Below are 24,201 nucleotides of genomic sequence, written 5' to 3'. Positions count from 1 at the left end.
TCCAATTTAAGAGGCTTTTGTGGAGGAAGATTGAAGAAATCTCCTTAAGCTGGAGGAAGGCTTCAAACTTTGCTGAGCAGAGATGTTCAATGTACCCCTCTGTTGCACACTGTCAACATTTTATCACCTGTTATGCTAAAGAAGTATTTTAATGTTGAGTTGATCAAATGGCCTGGCAGTTTGCGCATACCAATTCTACTGGCACAAAGGACAGAGCGAAATGACCAAAGATATATCACTGCAGGTTTTAACACTAGGCTAGTCAGAGTCAGCAAGATACAGGACACACTGGGATGCTCCGGTTCTTGCTGAGCTATACCCCTCAGCCATCTAAAGCAAGGATAGGCAACCTGTGGCATGCCTACTGAACAGTGGCACATTAGATCATTTTGTTTGGCATGCAGGGCCAAATCCTACTCAAGGTAAGCCCCTCATGTACTGGCAGTGCTACTGGAACTCAGCTTGCTGCCAGGGTTCTGGCCAAGTATGACCCTTTTCTCCTCCACTTGCTGAAGCACCAATGTCTTTACAGGTAGATGTTGGGAGTTTTTTGGCAACTGGGTAAAAAAAAAGTTGTCTATTCCTGTTCCAGAGGCAGGCCAGTAAATTCCAGATACTCAGAGGAGAGGTTAGTGCCAGGCAGCAAAGTAGATCTTTGAAGCTATGTATGTCTGCCTACTGGGATGTCAGCAATGCATTATCTAGAAATAAGTGTTTGTGTTCTATCTTATGCTTTACTGCAGACTTGTCAGTAGGGACAAGTACTGTCTGGCACCTCTTTCCTTCAAGGAAGATGAAGGCAAAATTCACTAATGTTCTTCCTTGTAGATGTCAAATTGATCAAATACATTAAGCAGTGCAGGAATCAGTGTGGGGAGGCAGCGGAATAATCTGCCTCAGAACCTACCTGAGCTCTTGTGCACTTCCTACTCATCTAATGAGGGATGTCCCTTCTATACGTAGAACACAATACAATCAAATCAGCTGCTCCAGGAGAGGCCTGAAAGCAAATCTAAAAATATCAACAATATTGATATTGTTGCAATCTGAATGTTTTAAATTGTTGCAGCCATCAGGCAGGCCATCTCTTCCAGGTCCCCACTGTCCCTCTGAGTCCAGCAACACTGTTTTGAGAATGGCATCCTACTTCAGCCTGCACACTGCCAGTCACTCCAGCCTTGGTACAGAACAGAATAAGATGGATGCATCATAACTGTATCCTGAAGACTAGGAAATGCCTTAGAAAGATTGATCACCCTCACCCTCAAAGGAGATTGTAAATGTCACGACGCTTGGGATTGCAGCTGCAGAGAGAATTTCCAGCTAGCTGCTTCAGGAAAGACTTAACGGGTCACCAGTGTTTCTTACAGGGAATCAGAAACCGATCCTATCTGAGGAACTACTGAAACCATATAAACTTATAAATCCAGACAGTTTGCTTATTTTCTAGCATTCAAAAGAGCCTGTTAAAGTACTACTCCAGTACATTAGTTCCCCACTCTGTTGTTATTGTTATTAATCTTATATACCGCCCTCCCCTGAAGGGCTCAGGGCAGTGCACAGCATGAATGGAACAGATAGAGCACCATATAAGCTTAATCAAAACAACCATAAATAAATATAGTCTCTATTCATATTAAAATACTAAACTCCATTAAAATACAGCGATTCAAGTTACAGGATACAGCAGATGGCGTCCAACAGCTAAAACCCTCCTGAGAGGAGAACGATGTTATAAAAAAAAGGGGGGGGGGAGCGATGTTACTTCCCAAGTCCTCTGGAACCAATTCACAACCTGCTTGTCTCACCTTGCAAACAATCAGATGTCCCAGCAACCCAAGTGCTATGAACACCAGATATTTTTGCCCTTGGTTTTGAGGAATTTTACCATTATTCCAGAGATTAGTTGATGTTCTAACAGACCCACTTTGTTTTTCCAGATTTTGTGTTATGTTTGAAAAGCCTGCACAGCTTGAAAAATTATTATGAAGAAAGCCCCACGTAAGAATATTAGCCTAATGCAATCACAACCTACAGACCTCTTCCTGGTGGTCAAAACTAAGTGAAATTAATTGAATAATTCTTCCTGCTTGGTTTGCAACATAACAGAGGCCTCACTAATTGCACCCTTTCAGTCAGCAGGCAGGTGGCTGGACTGTTTCTACACATGGGAAATGAGCACATCAGGGAGAAAAGTAGAAGGTGTGATATCTGAAACTGGACAAACAAAAGAGAATTCATATGAGGAAAATGTGAATAGATATAGAGAAAAGAAGGCAGACAGGAAGAGGAGGGGGAGAAGGAGGTTGATATTTCAGATATTTAAAAGTTATCAGAAAAGTGGTTCACCCTATCTGGGGACTGCAGAACTTTAAATTATTAGGGGATTTGTCTTAACTACAAAGTCAGCTGGCTATCTTTATGAATGCCTAAGACTAGGTCATTTAATGAAAAAAGCTCCAAAAACATCTAATAGAAGGTCACTCCAGGCCCAGAGCAATAATATCAACTCTTTTCAAACTCAGGATGTATCTTTAACAACATCTTGAAATATGGATTCTATTTCTTTTTTAAACCATCTCTTGTGGTGGGTTGCTAAGGGGATTACGGAGCAGCAATCTGTATCAGAATTCAGACCAAAAGCAAAAAGGATATGGTTGGACCAACAAAAGGATCTCACTCCAGATGACTCAAGAAGCTGAATTTGTAACTGAAAAGCATTATATTCAACCCTCTTTCTGCAACAACAATGCACAGCAGCTCTGGAACAGCTAAGCTACTCTTGAATTGTTATTACACACACACACACACACACATCACAGTGTTCCAAAGTGAGACTAAATGCCATGAAGTCTACTTGTCATTTTTGAGAGGTATGTCAGTAAAGTCTCAATATTATGACTGCGAAAATGCAAACCCAAACAATGTTGATCTTGGCAGCTACTTGGCAGCTATTTCAAATGCAAGCTCACATCAGCAAAGTGCTGGTAAAGTATTTCTCAGCAGTACATCAGAAGAACAGTTCAATAAATAGGTAATTGCCAGAAAGACTGTATAGCAAGAATTATTCAAAATGTTATCACAGGCTAGCCATTTCCCAGTATATAAAAACTTGATGCATCACAACCCTAATTCTCTAATTCAAGAAAAAGAACACATACAAGTCAAAACTTAAATGAGTTGCATAAAAGAAATCCAAACCAAATTATTAAAATTAAACACATTAACATACAATTTGCAAGATTCACTACAGTGTAAAAACCTCACTTTTCTATTGGTTAAAAAAAATAAGGGGAGCCGTTTCCATAAAAGTACTATACAGCACAAAGAGTCAACCTTTCCCTTCCCTTTCGTGTGAACATTTATATATATTTATTTAAACGAAGATAGTTCTAACGACTGCAAGTGCACTAATCACTAGATATGAGAAAAACAAGCTAGCCGCAACTAGAACTTGCAGAGTATACCTGAACTATTAAGTGGTAAATCCATGCACTAACAAGAATGGTACAGATGAAGGGCTTTGGTTTCCTAGGAAGGGAACAAGACAAGTTGTTTATTTGCATAATAACTTGTAGAAGTACCCACATTAATTTTGCAATTAATAAAAAACATTACAGTACTTGCTTGGATCTAGTCAATTTACAGTGCACTTGCCTCTCCAGCTTGCAGATTAATAATCTAATTAGAGTGTGAGTGGAGGGGAGGGGAGAATATCAGTTCTAGGACAGTCCCCTTCTGTAGCAGCCTGTAGTCCAGTGAATTGCTTTGCCTCTTTCATTTGGGGGCAGTATTTTTAGAACAGTAATATCAATATAAGTGCATTTTAAAAAGTGAATCCAGCAATCTTACCAGGTCTAATGAGATCTGTGCCTTTAAGGATTACTTGATGGGTGGAGTTAAGGGAACCAGGCCTGGGAAAGTTCTCTGCAGAAAAGTTCCATGGCAGGGAGTAAGTGCCTCCTTGCATGAAAACAGAGAAACACGAGGAGAGCCCACTACAAGCCCACTGCTTGAAGAAAAGGCTTGAGATAAGCTTTCCTTGCACAATGGGTCAGTATGTAATACAACTATAGTTTGGTTTACCCTGACTTTTAAAATTAATCTCCAGAATGGTTAATGTAAAGACTATTAGACAGGGGCATAACTGAGGCCCTGGGCAAAACCTGAGTTGGATGCCCCCCTACCCCATGGGTGGCCACTCTACCACGACCAAATTTTTTTTTGCACCAGAACATTGGTGCCTGCAGGGGGTGCATTTTTAGACATATCAGCACCAAAATTTCAGCATATCATCAGGAGACTGACCTTATGCTTGGTTTGGTTCAAGGAGTCCAAAGTTATGGACTCCCAAAGGGGGTGCCCCATCCCCCATTGTTTCCAATGGGAGCTAATAGGAGATAGGGGCTACAGTTTTGAGGGTCCATAACTTTGGCCCCCCTGAACCAAACTGCACCAAACCTGGAGGGTATCATCAGGGCAGTCTCCTGATGAGACCCTGAAAGTTTTGAGACTGTGCCTTCAGAAATGTGCCACTCCCCAGCCTGCAACCCCCATTGACAGCAATGCAGAAAACACAATGTAGAACAAAGGTTCTTGGGCAAATTTCTAGGATGTTCCTGCAGGGGGTGCATTTTTGGACGTATCGGCACCAAAATTTCAGGGTATCATCTGGAAACTGTCCTGATGGGACCCCCCAAGTTTGGTGCAGTTTGGTTTAGAGGGTCCGAGGTTATGGACCCTCAAAGGGGGTGCCCCATCCCCCATTCTTTGCTAAGGAGATGGGGGCTACCATGATGGTGATAAAGATAATAGCCTGAAAGATACTTTTTTCTCCTCAAACTCTCCTCCCCCCTTTTAACATCCACCATAACAAAGAGTTTGACAGAAATCAAAAGACAGCACACTGTGTTGCATTATTTAGTTTAGTCTTACTAAAAGACATTGAATTACAGGGCTTTTGTTTCTGAATTCTGATACATACCAACATAACTATCTACATGTTTTATATCTGCTCTAATTTGCTAATGTCAAAGTAGAAGTGAAGAGAAAAAGGAATGTAGAGAACTTGAGAAATGGCTCCTTATGAGATCTGGAAATTAAGCATAGCAATAGAAAGGATGTTATTGCCTCCAACCTTAAACCTTCCCTGAGCACACCACTTCCTGGTGTACAACTCCATTGGGGAAAAGTTAAGAACAGTGCCAAGAGAGCCACTCATTAACTTTAAAAGAACGAAAGGCTTAACTGAACAACCGAGGCCTGAAGTGCTGGATATGAAAGGAGCTTCCAATCTGTTTGCCTTGAGGGTTTTTTTAGGAGAGAGGCATCGTGGACTGTAAAATTAGGAATGTGAATTACTCACTAGCTACATAATTATGACTACTCCCACTGTCTTCATGAGCCTCAGTTTCCAAGATATTGGCCTACTAGGCACAAAGTGTCTGGTGCGCAATGGGGTCGAATGTCTGTTGAGCCAGTTTTCTTGTACACACATATTTTCTCGAGTCTCCTATTCATTTTCCATTCTCCCCACAGCAAACACCACCACTTCTAGCACGACTTTTAATTTGCTCTGCTGCCAGAGTGGGCAAATTTGCCAGTGAGCACAGCTTCGTGCCAGGCATCTTCCCTCCGCCCACTGCCAGCCTATCTAGCTCCACCCTTCCCACTCCCTCGGATTGCCATCCATGCCTTCCCCCTTGCCCCTCCTTATATGTTCCCAGTTCCTTCCTGTTTCTCTAAATGCTAATATCAAGATATCAATGACTCAATATAATAACAACAGAGAGTTGGCTTTTGCAAAGGACAACACAAGTATGGTCTCTCTTTGGCTTTACCACACCTCCCCCGGTCTACTTCTGCCCTCCCTAATGATTGGGAAGGCTATTTAAAATGTTATTTCAAACAAGCCTCTGTCTTCTCCTGCACCAGCAGCAGTAGCAGCAGGAAGAGAGAGAGAAAGAGGGAGATAGACTTTGTGGAAGGGAATGGAGGGGGATCTAGCACATGGCTCCCTTTCTTCAGCAGCATGTGGTTCAGGGAATTGCTTTGCCTTTTTTATTGCTGGGGGGAATCACTTTTGGGATAGGCTAGAATACCAACATAACTACAATCACAGGTATATCAATATAACTGCAGTTTAAAGCTGCTTATTTTGAAACCGCAGGTGCAATGAGATCTGTGCCTTTAAGAAGGAGTTAATGGCAGAGTTAAGAGAACCAGGAAAACCAAAGGACCGCTGAGACTTCAGCTAGCTACAAGGCAGGCAGAGAATGGCTCCTCACATGTAAACATAGAAATGCGAGGAGACCACACTACAATTCCACTGCACAGCGAAGAGCCCCGAGGTAAGCGTTCCATGCATAAAGGGTCCACTTACTTGCAGAGTGAACACTACTTCAACAGATCATTAGGTAATAATCCAGAAAACCTGATTTTCTGTGAAACTAATTGTCTTTTATTTATTATATTTGTATAATATAATGATTCATGCTTGGGAGACATCGTGAAGTCATTTTGTGACATCATGAAGTCATTTTGCTAACTTTGTGCCTCAGTATCCTCTTCCACACTCTGATTCTATTCACCCACACAGATATATGTGTTCACATTGTGCTGTTGTCTGGGTACTTATTTTTGAGAAGTTAGATGTCCATCCTGGATTTTTCTGTTTACTAAAACTGACAGTCACAAGCAAACAAATGCCCTCCAACCCTGACATGTTTAATCACAATAACTACGCAAATTGCTGCAAATGTTACAGAGCAACTATTATTGTATCACCCTGTATGGAAGTCTAAATAAAACTGATAAATCTTTGTAAAAATGACCAAATCTTGGTTATATCCTCTAAGCACTATTATGAGTTCAAATACCTTCTCCCAAATGCAGTCAAGATCCAAGAACTGCTAAAATTAAGAAATCTTACAGCCCCACACAGAAGCACCTGAAAAAGCAAGCAGAGTTTGGCTGCTTAGCAAGACCACATTTGTCCTTCTTTTATCAAGCTGCCTCTAATTATCCCATGGCTTCCCCTTGGAAACATATACCTGGCACAAGTTGCTACAGTTCTTGTGAGCTGCCCAGTCCCACGATCGCTGTGCAGGATTTTTCTGCCCCCAGATGGCATAATGAAGGAATGACAGGCCATTCAAAAAAATCTCTTCACTACTGAATGTCTTCTCTCCACCCCTTCTACCACCACTCCCTGTTAGCACAGACCAATAGAATTTCTGCTGGCTCACAAGGCTCAGCCTTCCATATTCTGAGGCAGCTTGTAAATAGGAGCAGAGGAAGGGGAAATGTTTGCACACATCGAACTGAGACAAAAGATGAAACCAGCAGCAGGAAGGAACACAGCTGCTCAACACAACCCAGAAAGGAGCAGACGAGGGTAAGAGCTCCCTTTTGGGCATTCCTTACTTTTTGCCAACATTTCTATTTTGGAATACAGAGATGTGCTCCAGCTCAAGCCTCGTTTGTGATGGATCAGTACAAGAGATTCCTATGCATACGATGAGAATTCACTAATGAAAACTTAGTGCTCCAAGGATGCTTGGCTCAGCAAAAAGAACACTAGATGACACCACTGGAGATTTCAAATTTAGCTCCAGAAAAGGTTGCGTTTCTCACTCAAAATAACCAGGCACCTAAGTGTCATACTGAAACTGAATGGCAGCATGTAACTGCAGCTCTGGGTACTTCTTTTCGGAGTTGAGAGAACCAGCTGGAGTTGGAACAAGTGCTGCCCTAAATAACTTTATGTACAAGGTGGACCCTCTAAGTGGACCCTCTTGAATTTTAGGAATCTGAAGCTGTTTTATAGGTTTTGCTACTAAACGTCTTCTCCCAAGTGACTGAACTTTGAATCCATTTGAGATTTCCATTTTATTAACTTTGGTGCAAGAAGATCTGTTTTAGTGGTTTATTCATACTGCTGTGCACTGTGGCAAGGTTGTGTTTGATGTGAAAATTACTTTGACAGCCTGGTTTCATGCAGCTATTAACAAAGGAGGGGGAACCCATTGTTATTTGGTGAATATGCTTCCACTGGCTACAGTTACCTGGACATTTCTTGGGTATCTGTTAGTATTTTTAGAACTGCTTGTTGAAGTCGGCACTTTCAATTTGTCTGCCTTCATGAGATGTCCCGAGGCTTGCATTTGTACAGCTGATCTTTTGAGCTGTGCCAGACAGGAGCTCCATCAGATCCCTGCCACCCTGCCTCCTACGGCCACCACCTTGGACCTCAGCCACAACGCCATCACTCACCTTAATGACCACTGGCTGGCAACCTTACCACGCCTTCACACCCTCAGGATCAGCCACAACCAGATCAATGACCTCTCGCAGAAGGTGTTCCACAATGCCATTTATCTTGTGCACCTGGACATGTCTTCCAACTGTCTGCACGCTGTCAAGAAGCACTATTTTGAAAACCTTGTGAACTTGCAAGAGCTCTTGCTATACAACAACAAAATTGTAGAAGTAGATGGAAATGCTTTTGTCAAGCTCATCAGTTTGCAAAAGATCTATCTGAGTTGGAATCGGATAGCTAAATTCCCATTCATATCCATTCAAGGATTCAAACACACTCACTTGAGGACCCTTGATCTTTCTACCAACAATTTAAGCAGCATTCCTGTTGAAGTAATAGCAGCCTTGCCTTTCTATATAAAAAATGGTTTATATCTTCACAACAATCCTGTGAAATGTGACTGCTCTCTCCATCAGATGCTTCAAGAATGGAAACGTCATGGCTTCAGTTCTGTGCAGGATTTCACAGAAGAGCATACCTGCAAAGCCTATAGCAATGTGCCACGATCTATAGTCAATACCTTCAAGTATAAGGATTTTGAAAACTGCTCCAGAAGCCTAAAAGAACTGAGTATTCCGGAGATCCCCTGCAAAGTGGGAGAATCCTTAGTAATTCACTGCAACACAAGCCTTCATGATGACAACACTACCGTTTATAGGTGGTTCTCTCCCAAGCATGAATCATTCATGTACCCTGAGCACAGTGATAAGACACACAAAGTTTTACAAAATGGAAGCCTAAAGATTACAAATCCTAAGCTTTTGCATTCTGGTGTTTATCTGTGTGTAGCCATCAGCAAGCACCAAAAGATCAATGCAACTTATGAAGTCAACATCACAGTCCAGCACCCCAAATTGGTTGACTCCTTCAATACTGGCATCACAACCCTCTTAGGGTGTGTTGTCAGTTTGTTGCTAGTTCTCCTGTACTTGTACCTCACACCATGTCGCTGCTCCAAGTGCTTCAAGATGCCTGCAAGTCCTCCTCAAGACTGCAGTGCCCAATCATCTATACTGAGTACCACCCCACCAGCCACCGATGGGCCAAACCGCAAGATCAGCACAAACAAGCATGTTGTTTTCCTAGAGCCCATCAAAGAGGCTCAGAATGGCAAGGTCAGACTGGCTGTTGGCGAGGACTTCCCTGACGCTAAAAGCCCCAAGCTTCTGCAGCTTAAGTTGGACTCTGAATCCATCAGTTCAGTCTTTTCAGATCGCCCTATCATGTCCTATGAAGCAGAAGAGCTGTCACAGGCAGATGGGTAGCAAGCCATCCCCAAGAGGTATGTAACTGCGGAGTAGGGGTAGAGAAGGATCAACTTATTTTCCATTGTGGAAGGGAAATACAAGACGTATTTATGAGGGAGTTTTTCACCAAAATACAAAGATAATGGACAATGGATCATTCTTATTTCCCATGATTTCCCTCATCATAAAGAATGAAATAATTCCTTTTAGCAATTCCAGTCTGACTGCTCCAAAATCTATTCATTATACACCACAAAGGCAGAAACCTTCAACGAAAAAGAGATTGAAAACTCTTTATACACACCCAAGGACTGCAGCCTGCTCTATAAAAGAGACAGTATGTTCCAGCAGAGGGAATCCCCCTCACTTTAGAAAACTGCTGTATAATTCAAGCTTGTGTTACAGTATTGACCTTCAGGGTATGAACATTTGCTATAGAACAAGCTTGTATTTCTGGACAAGAAAAGACTGCCTTCATTACCTAAACAGAGGTCTCTTCTTTTATTTGTGGAACTGGTTTCATCTGATAGTGCTTGCAATATTAATTTGAACAATGTTTCTGAGTCCACTCTTTCCATTATCAGGGCTTCTCTAAGCAACTCCCAGCATGGTTAAAAAATGAAGCAAGGCTCCATGCAAGGAGGTCACTAGCCCTGCTCAAGATGACCACTTCACATTCTTGGATATGTGCAGTCAGCCACGTAAGTGAGAGAAACTATCAAAGTTAACTCTGTGCTTGAACCAGCTCAACAGACTGTTTTATTTAACTGAATTACCAAATGTGCTGGCTGCCATGTACTGGGATGAACATCTAACTTGACTGTTTTCTAGGCGTTGGTCTCTGATTGTAAGCAGGAAACTTCTAAGGTTTATAATAAAATCCCACTAGTTCACAAATACAGTGTTTTTGAATAGTTGCAGCAGCAGCAAAAAATATTATCCTTGGACTAGACTGGAAAAGGACAAATTATTTCCCTTTATTTCAGCAAGAATAGGGTATTTCTTTGGTTTAAGGCAACGGGCACTCAAAAGAGTAAAAAGGATGATGTTCCAGACAGAGTGCTGATGCCATTTGCTTTTTTAAAAAATGTGCAATTAACCCATGGCTGGCCAATTTATTCAGCTGACATTGGGTGGGAGGTGTTAACTGAATAGATTTCCTAAAGGGAGTCATTCAAAGCTAGAATTTCCTTGTCCCTCTACCCCATGAAAGCAGCTGTAAATAATCATATCTTGGAATGCATCATTTATGCATAGAAAAGCTATGATCCAACCATGCCTCGCTTAGGGCTCCCCATGCACAAAGAGTTTCATATGAATTACTTTTCTCCCTGAGATGGGCAGATTTGCTTCGAAGAACAAGCTAATTAGACAGGACTCCAATCTGTGTAATGTTTACCTGGGGCTAGATGTCCTCTCACATTACAAGTGCATTGAATACTTATATTTTAATGTTTTCATCTGAAAGATTCTTTGCCTTTGCAACAATGTGGGGCAGAGCTGTCTTCTACAATGTTTATTATCACTCAATAGTCATCTCATAAAGTACCAGTTCCAAATCCATATTAATCCAAACACAGGAAGACTGGGCAAATGTTTCTACTACTGATAAATCCAAATTATCACATAATTTAAATAATGTTTCTATTCAGGATATTTGCCATTTTTTGCATTTAGAAACCACTCAAATGTATGACAGCTACCAAGATGCAAAGAGAGAACTAGAACACACAAAGACTAACGAAAGCAATTGTAAACTGAATCTGTGTGACAGAAGTTTATAATTATTTTTTCTGAAATGCTTGCTTTGGAAATGGTTGGTGGTAATGAGGAGAATGAAATGGAGATGTAAACTGGTGCAGAGACTACCACATAGCAGCACAGGCTGTAATAGACGGATTAAATGGCAAAAGGTACTACAGTCAGTTCAAAAATGGGATGATAAAAGAACAGCTTAGCATTCAAGCACAGTATTGTTGTTCATTGTTAAAGCTCTGGTAACTCCCTAGATCCTTCAAAAATCAGGTCTGAAATCAGAAGCAACAGCTTCTCCATGGAGTCACCTTAAGAAGGGAATGAGGAATGGTGGGCCAATGATTCAGTGATTTAAAGAGGTCTACCAGCTGCCTTTGACACCACTTTCTCCTCTTTTCTTTCATTTCTAAATTGGCAGCTGGCATCCAAGTGGCATTTTCCAGAGAAGTCAGATTAGTCTGAACACTTCTACTGTTTGTTTTAATTTTTTTATTAGCCTATTTGATTTTCACCCTACTCTCCCCCACAACAGGGGCCCCAGAGCGTCTTTCAACAGTATGAAAGACAATTAAATTTACAATATAATATATTTTAGCTGATGACTCCTATTTTATTATTTGTTCGGCTCATCCTACCCCAAAGGCTAAAATCAGCAATTTTTGAGTAACAATTAGTATTTTAGATATTTAATTATTTTAATTTAAAAGTATGAGTAAATCCCCACAGTGACTCTAGACATACAAGCCTTGCTTGAATAAAGTGCTCTTGCAATACTTATGAACTACCTAGGCTAAGACTGTCCTGGCTCTCAGGAAGAAAGCAATTCCAAATGTGAACAGGGCTATCAAGAGCTATGTACCTGGAACATTCAGCGTATCATTGACACATCAATCTCTGCTGATCATAGAGGCTGTTAGAGAGGAGCAAAGGTGTAGCTAATTAGAATAGTCAGGAGACACAGGTTTAATCACAGCCCTTGTTCTACCGCTACTGTGGATACTTGGGGGAGGGACATCTCTACTTCTTACAGAAACATGAAACAGAGTGCTAAGCAGAGGCAAGGAAGCCCCCCTCCCACATAAGTGGTGCAGACCCAATGTGCAATGATACACTGCACTCCTAGTTGAGTCCCCTGTGGAGGAGGGAAGTACTTAGGTTGCTATCAGGAAATGGGGCAAATATCCCATCTCTGTGATGAGCACAGACCAATGAAAGGCATCTGCTTCCACTTTGGATTTCTTTGGACAAGGTTCCACAATGTTTTAAAGTCATATTTACTAACTCAGCAGGGCTCTGGTTTATCAGATGGTAAGGAGAGGGCAGAATTCTCTTTGACTAAATTTTATTGTGTGGAAATTTTGGCTTCCTTATAGTGACCTTATAGTACACTTGCCACTTCCAGAGGGAGGGACACATGCTACTTAGGAATTTCAACTCTGTGCCCAGATGACAGAATTTCTGCTTTAGTTCACTGAATTAATGTTAAGGGGTCAGGATTGTAAGCATAGGAACCAGACAAGAACCACAGTGAACCTCTACCTCAGTTATTACTTACTGTAGATGGCAGAAGTAATGCTGAAGTTTCTTTAAACCACATGAGTGAGAGAGACTAGTCCAGGGGTCTGCAACCTGCGGCTCTCCAGATGTTCATGGACTACAATGGGAATTGTAGTCCATGAACATCTGGAGAGCCGCAGGTTGCAGAACCCTGGACTAGGCCATCGCCACAGCTTCATCTGTATTGTGACTGGAGTTCAAATCAATGTGCTTAGATAAAAAGCTCAACAGATTTGAAACAGACTGCTTTTCCACACAGCATATCCTGCTCAACAGACCCTTAACCAGAAAGTAACCTTGGTACCACATCTACACCCCACTTCCAGTATTCCTTTGCTTTGTTCTAGGACTTACCTAGGACAGGAGGCTGAGGTTTTTTTCTTCTTCATTAATTGCGTGTGCTAATGGGATTTGTTCCTGCAGCCTTTCGGAAAAGGGAAGGGAGAATGACGGCAGCACTAGCAGTTTCTATTCCTGCATTTCTTTTGAGTGTTTCTAAATACACTCCAGCAAGGTCACTGTGACATCCACATCACTGTACTTCATAAACTATCACCATACATCCTTTTACCAGGACAGTTTACCTTTAGTACCTTCCTGGCTCTTTTGGAGTCCTAACAAATGAAATGGATTATCAGTACAAACTTCAGTAAGTAGGTAGAAATCCTTTATTCTTCTTGTGGGGAAAGGGAAATGCAAAGAACGGTCTATATCTCTGTCATTATTTGAACGGACTAGAGAGCTGAAAAAAAGAGAGGAAAAGGCTATCTCAAAATGTTCAAGCTCCTGAGAGTCCACTAAAACTTTTCTTTAAGGACTGGTAAATGGGGGGGGGGGGGGGTCCACATAAGCCATCTATTCCAGTTGAAAGAGGATGGGATTCCGTGATTTCGTCCACGCTTTGTTTAAACTGCAGTGAATGCACACAGATCCATTTGTACATATACAATTAATTCATTTAGTATTAATTCATTTAGTTTTGCCAACAATAAGCATCATTTTTTTAAAAAATCATTTTTTTTGTCTGATGTTGATGTCTGGAGTTGAGTTATGTCTGGGGGATACTTTTCATCTGTTATAATCTGGCCAGACAAATTGTAAAAATTAGTGCTATATCCCCTGCATCTTTAGAACAAAATTGGTGAGATGCTTAAACAAATACATTTTAAAACACCTTTTTTTATCCAGCAGGGAAGATTTGCAGCTGCTGGCTAAAAGATCACAATAGACATGCTGAGCTTCAGGAAAGAAATCTTCGTAAATGAGATGCTACCACCGCAGGGAAAGGAAGTGGAAAATTGGTGCTCGTATTACTTTCTCTCCTGGCTGCTCCCAGGAACATTCTCAAATTGCAAAACAAAACAAAAGCAAGCAGAAAACACAAAAAAACTCAAACCCAAAACAGAATACGCTAGTGCCGATCTGTTCAAAAACAAATCTTCTAAGGAAGTGCTGGAGATGTATGCCTTAAAATAAAAACTAATGATATATTATACGCTTATACTATTATGTTCAAGAGAATCTTACTGCTCCCCTTCATATCTCATCAATGGCTGTGGTTTCAGAGCCCCCACCCCCCACCCCCTTTGCTACTGGCTCTAATTTCTTCCCCACCAGCTGGTTTCTGGCTTCTACTTTCCCTCTACTAGCCTCCTCTTCTCTTTGTCATGGATGCTTCTGCCATAACAGTGGATACGAATCACCACTTGAATTCTAGGATTTTTTTTTGTGATGTATGCAGGTGTTGCTACTTATGTTTGAGATGGTTTGGCTACTATGTTAGATGGAGGCAACTATTTTATGGCCACTATCCAAACTGATCTTCAGACAATGCAGTATCTCCTAGAATTAAGAATATACCTTTAAAGCTAATCTCAGGGGAGCAGTGCTCATTCTTAGCTTTCTTAGCTCCATTATTCCATTTTTCCTTTCAATCAAAGAAATCTCAAAATGTATTTCTAGATATGTAAAAGGGGAAACTGTACTGCTTCCAGGAGATGAGGAACTTACAGAGTCCTTATAGATCGGGGTCAACATTCTTAGCCAACAGTCTAGAACAGAACCCGGGGGCCTTGTGCCTTGTCTGGATTCAGTAGTATTCATTTCCTCCTCTGAACATTATATCCAGGTGCATACAAATTTTCTTCAATGCTGTTTGAGATCATCTTTCATATATATTGTACCATAGATCAAAGAGACTTCCTTAGCACTGGAAAGGGGAAGTCAAGTTTACATGGTTTGGTCATTTGCTCTGACAAAATGTCACAATTTAATATATGCCACAAAACTATAGTTTATTGTGTTAAATGTAGTTATTTCCCTCTCCCCCCTTTATTTTCTGCTCATATGACTTTAAAGAAGGGGGATATCTATTCTTTCGTTCTGGGTTTTTTTGCCTTGTGATCTTTCAGTCACATGACATTTAAGACTCTACAGATATCCATCAAAGTTTGATATACACTACCGGTATATTGGCAGCATCTTCCTCTAGCAGACCTTCCTCTGGTAACCCAGCTGCCAGAGATGCATTCTCCTATCAGCTGCTGTGACCTGAACCCTTGATTGGCTCTAGACTGAGAGCATCATCTGCATGCAGGAAAGTTATTTTTAACCACATGAATTATGTGCCAAACTCAATTTTTTAATGAACCCAGTCTTGGAAACAGTGGTAAAATCTCGAAGTGCCAACACACAATTAGTCCACATGGAAAGACCTCAGATTTTCCAGACATCATGCATTTAAATTTTCCCTGCAGTGCTTTAGTCACTCAGGGAGTTTGTCCTCAAAAGCACAGCAAGGTCGGATTTTCAAGACAAGCAATAAATCCCCACCAAAAAGCTGCTTTTAAACTAGTTGGCAGTAAGGATACGTTTCTGAGCAACCTAGCTTTTTTACCTTCCTATATTACTCTTACTTTACAAAAGAGATGTAGAGCTGAAAACTGAATCAGAAATACCTAGCAGGGCCAGCCTAAGCCTTGTAACCCCCCAGTTGCCATAGTGACACAGCACTTAACACACAAACACATACACAACCCCATGGACTTCACTGGATACAAAAGGGCATAACTGTGCTTAAGGTAGAACTACAAATTGATTTAATTCATTTTGCAGAGTCATTTTTATGGACAGTTTTTTTGCAGACTATTTGGAAGATTGTGAATGAAGTTAGCCTCAGTGTGGGGAAATCACAAATTTCAGACCCTGAAAATGTTCTAATGAAACTAATGATATATACCTCACTTCCTCCACAGGAGGGCATATTTGTCTTATCATTAGCCAGAGTGAGACTGTATATACCATCTCTTAGATCTAGGTGGTGGTAGTAAACTAATCAACCCTCACTAGGCTAGCCTGATCTTGTCAGATCTCAGAAACTGAGCAGGGATGGGAGAAAATCAAGGAATGTGAGTGCTGCTGTGCAGAGGAACACCATGGCAAACCACCTCTATTAATCTCTTGCCTTGAAATGTTATGGGGTTGCCATCCATTGGCTGCAACTTGACAGCACTTTACACACACACAGTAAATTTGGAGCCCTGTGAGCAGGAGGATGTAGAGATCACAAAACAGAGCTGCCATTCAGCCCTCCACAGGTCAGCTTAGGCCTTCCCCTCAGACTCTGTCCAAGAGCCAACCAAATCCACAAAGAAATGCAAGAGACAGATAAGGAATGCAACATGGAGAAATCTGAACTGCTCTAAGAGGAACAGCCATGATCTGGCTGCAGCAATTCCAATCCTGGCATTCACATCAGCAGCTTTGCAGCAGTGAGCACAGCTGCCTCCTTGCCATTAGCTGCACTTAACAGCCAACATTTCAAAGTACAAAAGGCTTAATAAAAATCTTACTTTACCTAGGGTTGCACTAGTTCAAAAAAAGAAAGAAATCCAGCTCCTTTGATGAACGGGACTTTGAAAGGGTAATGACTGTCCCTTAGGAATGCACCAGGCTCTCTCTCAGCAAATACAACAGCAACAGAGAGCCCAAAGCACTGCCAAGTTCAGAGCTTCTAAACTGCCTGAACAACAAGATAAACGGGTCAGCAAAAACACTAATGTTTCACCCAGAGAGAACAGCAAAAAGCTCTCTGAGTCATTCTCCCCTCTTACCAAAAAATAAAAAAGAGGCCAACTCAGCAATACAAGTCCTATCACAGTAAGTAGTTTGTAGAGAGGTTATTCACAGAGAAAGTAAGCAGATGGCTCCATATTCACCCATTGCCCCACATTTAACTAGCTGCAGCAGAAAAGGAAAACACTACTTCAGGCGAGGACATAAATCAGACGGCTGTAGAACTGTGGGAACTGGACACCGTCTTGTGGGGAAGCTGCCATTTCTAATCTTGGCTACACTGTGAGCTGCCAGCACTACAGCCTAGATGGGAAGCTACCAGCAATCCAAGTAAATTCTCATGAAAATGAAAAATAACAGATTGCTACTGTTGAGAGTGGTCCTTGAGCAGGACTCAAGGAAATACATCCATACAAGAAATCTTGCAGCAGCAGACATTCACCTCCGTCGCACACCAGACACCTTGTGCAGAATTGGTCTCTGATTCTCCAATGTTTTTACCATGGTTAAAGTACTTTGCATATGAACTATATGTTCTCCAGAACTGACAGAATGCTTGTTTTAAGAGCCAGAAAGAGGCTGCTGTTCATCTACTATAAACCTCTGAATCAACACAGTTCATTTTTCTGAGCTTTGATTAAAGCTGGTTTTATTCTGCACTTTTCTCCATGTTTTATTATGCTTCTGTCCTTTACTTTTCAATTCCTTATGGATCTACAGTTTATGCTTTCATCCTCCTTCTGAGATTCTCTGTACTAAATTTAATCGCAAAAATAAAATAATAATGCTTTCTGAAGAGATACTGCTATTAAGCAGCACTGTTCATCTTTAGCAACTAATTAAAATTGTACACTCATTTCTAGCTGCATTGTCAACTCAGAACTCCCAAGTCTCCCCAAGAATCTCTTTCTTTCAGAAAGAATCCTATCTTATCATCTTAATTACCCTGAAACTGTTATGCTGCACTGTTGTGTTCTCTAGAAATTTGGGACTTAAGGAAAAAGAAGTTCAGCCAAGGTTACCAATGCTGCCATTTTTATAATCCCTGTAAGCAGTTGTTCTTGACAAAGTTATGGAAACAATAAACTTGCATTTTTCACAGCTCACCAAACAATAGATTATAGTTCACAGGGAAAAATTAAGTATACCCCCAACCCATCACATAATACTGCCGAACACAAACCTATACAGTGGACACTCTCACTTATAGAGAAAATATTGTTGAAATGATCAATGCGTCAAGATGCTGAACATGCCCACAAAAATATTTTTTTAACAGTTCAACCTATGCCACTTACCCAGACTAACAATTCCTTCCAGGTGAGTAGCTTGCCAAACTCCATTATTCATATTCCCTGCAATACATAGTTATTCGTGCACTAATGGGCTGGTAACTTTTTTTGTCTGCATTGCTATTTAGAAACAACGCAAACTGCTCAGTGTTTCTTCTTCATTACAAACAATATTCATTGAAAGAATATAAATACAACTGATGCTTTCATTTGATTGTTTGGCTACAAATGGCAGGGTTTAGGACAACTTATTCATTACTGAAGACTGGAAAAAAACTGCAGAATTTGACAATATAATATGTATATTTTAAAAATCACTCCAAAAGCTCAAAGGCATTGCACAAAAAACTAAACAATATATAAAACCAGTCTATAAAATTATCACAATATAAGCAGAACATATTTAACTAAAAATAGATAAAATCAAAATCTACTATCTTTTTACCATTGGCCACTTAAAGCCAAGCCAAAGAAAAGATGTTGCACATTGCCTCAGAACACAGGAATGCTCACATGGATTCACATGCTTCCAAGGAGAAGAATTTCCATAATCTGGCAGTTACCACAGACACCTGACCGTGATGTTTTATCTAGCATACAGATTTAAAGGGTCATGGGAAAACTCAGGCCTGTTCCGCATGGGCCAATAAGCACGAGTTAAGGATGGTTAAAAAAAAACATTGAGGGGGGACTTCGCACAGATTCTGCCCCTAAAGTGAGTTTGCCCCGTGTTATTTTCCCCAAACCAAGTTTTTTTGAGAATCACACTATTCGCAAGTCTTCTGAGAAATCCCAGGTTGCAGCTTCTTGCGAGCGAACAGCTGGACAAGAGGCACTTTATTCGGCTACTTATTTTAAAAAATATAGTAATTTTTTCCCTGACTTACATCTGCATAGCCATGCAGGTGCAAATGGTCATATCGTGGTATCATGAAACAGCAGCATGGCTGCGGGGGTTTATTTGTGCATGCCTGTGTAGCTACACATCAGTGGGAGGTAAATAAAAAAAATACACGCGCCTCCATGCAAAGACGCGACAACAACCCGCACTGTTTCCGTGGACTCCAATCGCTGCCTGCATGGATGCATGGGAATGCGAAAACAGGAAAGCGGGTTACTTTATTCCGTCTGCTAAACATTTGCTGTGTGGAAAGGGACTCAGAGGAGAAGACAGTCCTTCAGATAAACTGTTCCATCCACAGGCCTGTAACACTAAGCACTCAAGAGTCAGGGCTGCTTTCTTAAAGTCATCTTGTATGGATTTATTACCACACAACAATCACAGCACTGCGATATGAGGGACAGAATATATGGAATCCCTTTAACCCACTTATATTTGCATGAAGGCTCTTCAGTGTTGGATCAGAGCATATACACATTTCCTACAGTGCAATCCTAAGAAGAACTACACTTTTCTAAGCCCAGTGAATTCAAGGGTACTACTCTGTTCAAGACTGCACTGTACAGAACTTTTTGCAGAAAGGTCAATGGATTTTCCCAGGGTTGCACTGTACACTTGAGCCAATTTTCTCCATGTTCATAATTATATTCCAATAGTGTTGGATGGTTGCCAAAAGATGCAGCTCTGAACAAATCTTTATTCTGAGAACATCACAAAGGTTCATTAAGCAACAACTTTGGTACAAGACACATCTTAGTCTGCAGCTTTTTACATCACATACACACACAAAAAGAAAACTTAGAGAAACACAAGTAAGTAGTAGAATTATCTAGTATGCTTTCAGTAGATCTTAGTGTGGCTGTGGAAATTGTGAACCAGTGATTGGAGGAATGGATGAGGACTAATAACAACTTAATCCTGACAAAACTGTGCTGCTGCTGGTGGGTGGAAAGACTGATCCAGCAACTGAGGTGTCTCCTATTCTGGGGATTTGATCACACGCCCTCTAAAGCAACAGGTTCACAGTTTGTGGACGCTGCTGGATCCAGGAGTCCTGTTGGATAAGTAGGTGACAGCAGTGGCCAGCAGCACCTTTTATCAATTTGGGCTGATGAGCAGCTGTGGTCTTTCCTGAACAAAAAAGATCCTGACACTGAGGTACATGTCCTGATAACATTTAGATTAGAGTTAGGTTGCACTCTAGGCAGGGCTGCCCTTGAAGAAGGTCCAACTACAGTTAATGGAGAATTCTGCAAGCAGACTGCTGACTAGAGTGGGGCCTTGAGACCACATCATTCCACTCTTGTTCCACCTACAGTGGCTTCTAACTAATTTCTGGACCCAATTCAAGAAGGTTGTATTAGCCTTTAAAGCTCTGCATGCCTTAGTCCAAACACACCTGAAGGACTACATGAACACACATAACCACTGTGGTCATCTTCAGAGGCTCTTCTTTATGTGCCTCTGCCATCTGAGGGCTAGACGGGCAGCAATCTGAGAAACACCCTTCTCTTTCATGGCACCAAAATTATGGAATTCCCTCCCCAAGGCAGATCCAGCTGTCGCACTCCACCACTGCCATCTACTAAAAGGTGAAGACTTGTCTGTTTTATCTGACATTCCTTTACTGACCCTCTTCCTGTGTATGTATCTTAACTACCAAGGTGTATTAACTGTGTAGGTATTTTGTTTAATTGTTGTTTTTAATTGTTTTTATATTATATATTTTAAAGGAAGGGAAGGGAAGGGAAGGGAAGGGAAGGGAAGGGAAGGGAAGGGAAGGGAAGGGAAGGGAAGGGAAGGGAAGGAAGGAAGGAAGGAAGGAAGGAAGGAAGGAAGGAAGGAAGGAAGGAAGGAAGGAAGGAAGGAAGGAAGGAAGGAAGGAAGGAAGGAAGGAAGGAAGGAAGGAAGGAAGGAAGGAAGGAAGGAAGGAAGGAAGGAAGGAAGGACTAGCTCATGAAGATCTGTAAATAATTGTACAGGGAAAACAGTGGCAAGGATTGTGACAATTTTGCCTGGGTACTGAGAAATTAGTTGGGTTACAGTTTGGCCAGAAAATAGACTAGAGATTATAAAAAAACCAACACCTTAAATCCCCACCGAGGGTCTATGCCTAACACAGATGTAAACAGGAAACATCTCATTTAATTATGTAACAGTAATTGGAGGGATGGAGTAGCAGCTCTCAATAGGCCTGCTATGATTTCCCATATTCAGAGTCTAAGCAATTAATGTCAACCTGGCTACAGTTACACATGCACTCTGTGCAGGGCTGCATTTGAAGAGTTTGGAACCTTCAAAGGGTATAAAATGTATTTGCAAGGTCCCTACTGGGACACTAAAACAAACATATTAAGCCAACTTTACTGCAGTGGCATTACCTCCCAATTTGTTTCTGGGCTTAACTGAAAGTGCTGGTTTTGACTTTTACAGCCCTGAATAGCCTGGATCCAGGGTATATGAAGGGCTGACTCTAACTGTACCAGTCTGCCTTGGTACTGACACTGGGAAGTCTATGGACTGGGAAGAATTATACTGTAAGCTGCTGGGTCCCTACTGGGGAGAAGGCAGGGTATAAATAAATAACAATAACATAAAATAATTGCCTTAAGTGGACAGTCATCTTATAAATACTCTTATAAAAAATAAAAATACAAACAATTTTTTGGGGAAATAGTTATGGTGCCTGAAATCAAGATCTATTTCAATGTAATACAGAAAAGACAAGCGAGAACCTGACACAGAAACGCTTATGGCTGCATGACTTCAATGACAAGAGGGAGAGTATAATTAGGTTGATATGTGCCTATCTGGAAGGCCTTGTGGGGGAGGGGGGAAGGAAGTCCCAAAATAGACTGGATATGGAGCTAAAATGCCTTGCCAGATAGGGCTCAGCTGCCTGCAAAGCAAGAACCACACTGTGAAAAAAACAAGACATGCCATATGAGGAATGTGAATGTGAGATGAAAGCTTCTTACAGACTGTACTTTGGTGAGAAGGATGAAAAGGGATCAGTCAAGCTAAAAGAGATCTGTCTATTACTGAGGTATGTCTTATAAGGAAGCTGAGAAGTAGGGGGCATTCTTAACACCTTTCTTTCAAAACACGCACCCAACTCTATCCACATCCCAAAGAAGCAAGAGCTACCTTAGCTCTTAGCCTTGATCCTCCAAAATCTGGAACAGATATACATTTACATCTGTTCCACAAAACAGGGAACAGTGAGTGCTCTCAGCTTTTTTATAATACATATCTTAATAACATCAGATACCTTTCAGCTTATCTGATATACCAACTCCTCGGTGTCTCCAGTGGGTAAAGGTGACCTTTGTTAAAGAGAAAGGCAAGGCAGAGAATACATCAAATTGCCTTATTTCCAAAGATATATCAGTGGATATATCAGTGATATATCTTGCTCAGTATTCAGTGACAGAAGCTCTTCAGGTACACAATGGACAATGTGGGACAGAATCTGACAATTCCTGCATGCAAAATACATGTTTTACTACTGAGTCATTGCTCCTCCCAAAGAATTTCAGATATTGTCAACCCTGCATCCTATTGCACTCATTCTGGCAGTGGCTTTATAGATTCTGTCTTATATTTGTCATTGTTCCTTTGCTTGGAGTTGCTGAGGACCAAACCTAGGACCCTGTGCAGGCAAGGCATGTGCTCTGCCACTGAAGTGTGGCTACTTCCAGCATATGTTATATTTCTAGGTTATTTTTCCTTTCATAGTTGAATGCTGTTCCTTACCACTACTTTAGGATTCACAATAAATATTCCAAATAATAGGTATTAATTGGGACTGGCAAATAATATGACTTGCCTGCAATTTCTGGAGAAGGTACTGAGATCACAGATTTGGAAGAGACACATCAGAGCCCTCACAGAGGTCAGTGGTAAATGCACTCAAAACAGTAGAAAAAGAAACCGGCAGAACAAGAATACGTTTCCTTCTTAGATGTAAGAGAATGCCACCAGCAACACCACAGACCATCTGGAAACACACATCAGCAATAACTTTCCCTTCGGACTCTTTATTTTTTCTCTACAGCAAGCTATTGTAATCAGATACATTTAGGGCTTAATGCAACAGAACACCATGTCTTTACAACTTTATCAATTTAATTTATATGCTATTGGCACTGCTTAGATTAGGAAGGTAACTGAAGAAACTCTTAGCAGATACAGGATGTTTCTTATACCAACAGCCTGGTGCCTTTGAATAACAGCAGAGCTGGTCTGCTCTGACTTGGGGCAAGATGCTCTCTAGTGATAAACCCTTAGGATTGAAAGGTCTCCCTGACAAGGGAGAACCTATGCAACCAGGGGAAGAGTGCAGAGGTCAGACAGAGCTCACAGAATCCAAGGGTAGGTTTAAAAGCCACTGTCATCTTTTTAATATTTGGGTGCTGTGTGGTTTCCGGGCTGTATGGCCGTGTTCTAGCAGCATTCTCTCCTGACGTTTCGCCTGCATCTGTGGCTGGCATCTTCAGAGGATCATGAAGATGATCATAAACTATCTTTTTAATAGTTGATTTGTACTCTATCATCAGAACATAAATGTACTAACTCTGAAGAACAACCTACATCATAAACATTTCTCAGGAGAGTCATTATATGTTACGCCAGTCTAAGACAATAAACCAGGAGATAACATCACAGACTGATTCAGCAGCCCACATATAGGGTCCCTTAGAATAGCCAACTGAGAAGGTAGATAACAACACAAGCAGTTGATTGAAAATATTTCACTGAATGGCATAAGGGGACACTTACCCTTGAAAATCAGTATCAACCAGGAGTCGGACCAGAATTCCTGTCACAGCCACAAGGATTGGGTAGTGATCAACACTCTCCAGTCCTGAAAAAAGAAAGCAGAGGAAATGAAGGCCGCATCCCTTTTTATATCTGAAGAGAGCTCCACCTGAGGCCAAATTAGCACTGAAGTGCACTGAGATACAAAACACAGCAGAGGGCAAGGAATGACTAAAAAGTAAACACCAGAATTAGGGAATGGGTTTCATAAATAATTAACTACACTTAGTGCCC

At 41.2% G+C, this 24,201-nt stretch overlaps 2 protein-coding genes across 5 annotated transcripts in view; one reads left to right on the top strand and one right to left on the bottom strand.

Annotated features, from left to right (window-relative positions):
* Positions 1 to 24,201, bottom strand: part of RNF123 (ring finger protein 123) — a 110,150-nt gene that overhangs the window by 22,562 nt on the left and 63,387 nt on the right. For both annotated transcript variants that reach the window (XM_048492196.1, XM_048492197.1), the window contains one exon: positions 23,929 to 24,013. In XM_048492196.1, coding sequence (XP_048348153.1) covers positions 23,929 to 24,013 — 85 coding nt within the window. The remainder of the gene's footprint in view (positions 1 to 23,928; positions 24,014 to 24,201) is intronic.
* On the top strand, positions 7,286 to 16,224 carry AMIGO3 (adhesion molecule with Ig like domain 3). 3 transcript variants are annotated; one of them, XM_048492200.1, is made up of 2 exons: positions 7,286 to 7,396; positions 8,093 to 10,464. In XM_048492200.1, the coding sequence occupies exon 2, from the start codon at positions 8,143 to 8,145 to the stop codon at positions 9,583 to 9,585; it is 1,443 nt and encodes a 480-aa protein (XP_048348157.1). In that variant the 5' UTR covers positions 7,286 to 7,396; positions 8,093 to 8,142; the 3' UTR covers positions 9,586 to 10,464. The 3 variants fall into 3 exon arrangements, with proteins under 3 accessions (XP_048348157.1, XP_048348156.1, XP_048348155.1); XM_048492199.1 differs by lacking the exon at positions 7,286 to 7,396 and adding an exon at positions 14,071 to 16,224 and having other exon boundaries at positions 7,407 to 10,268; XM_048492198.1 differs by lacking the exon at positions 7,286 to 7,396 and adding an exon at positions 14,068 to 16,224 and having other exon boundaries at positions 7,407 to 10,268.

The sequence above is a fragment of the Sphaerodactylus townsendi genome, linkage group LG03 (genome assembly GCF_021028975.2).
Source record: "Sphaerodactylus townsendi isolate TG3544 linkage group LG03, MPM_Stown_v2.3, whole genome shotgun sequence".
In the NCBI taxonomy this organism is placed as follows: Eukaryota; Metazoa; Chordata; class Lepidosauria; order Squamata; family Sphaerodactylidae; genus Sphaerodactylus; species Sphaerodactylus townsendi.
Note: the sequence above shows the minus strand (reverse complement) of the source record. Positions and strands in the feature narration are given on the sequence as shown.

Coding starts and splice junctions, on each gene's coding strand:
- AMIGO3 (XM_048492199.1), top strand. CDS start 8,044: ATGCTTCCACTGGCTACAGTTACCTGGACATTTCTTGGGTATCTGTTA.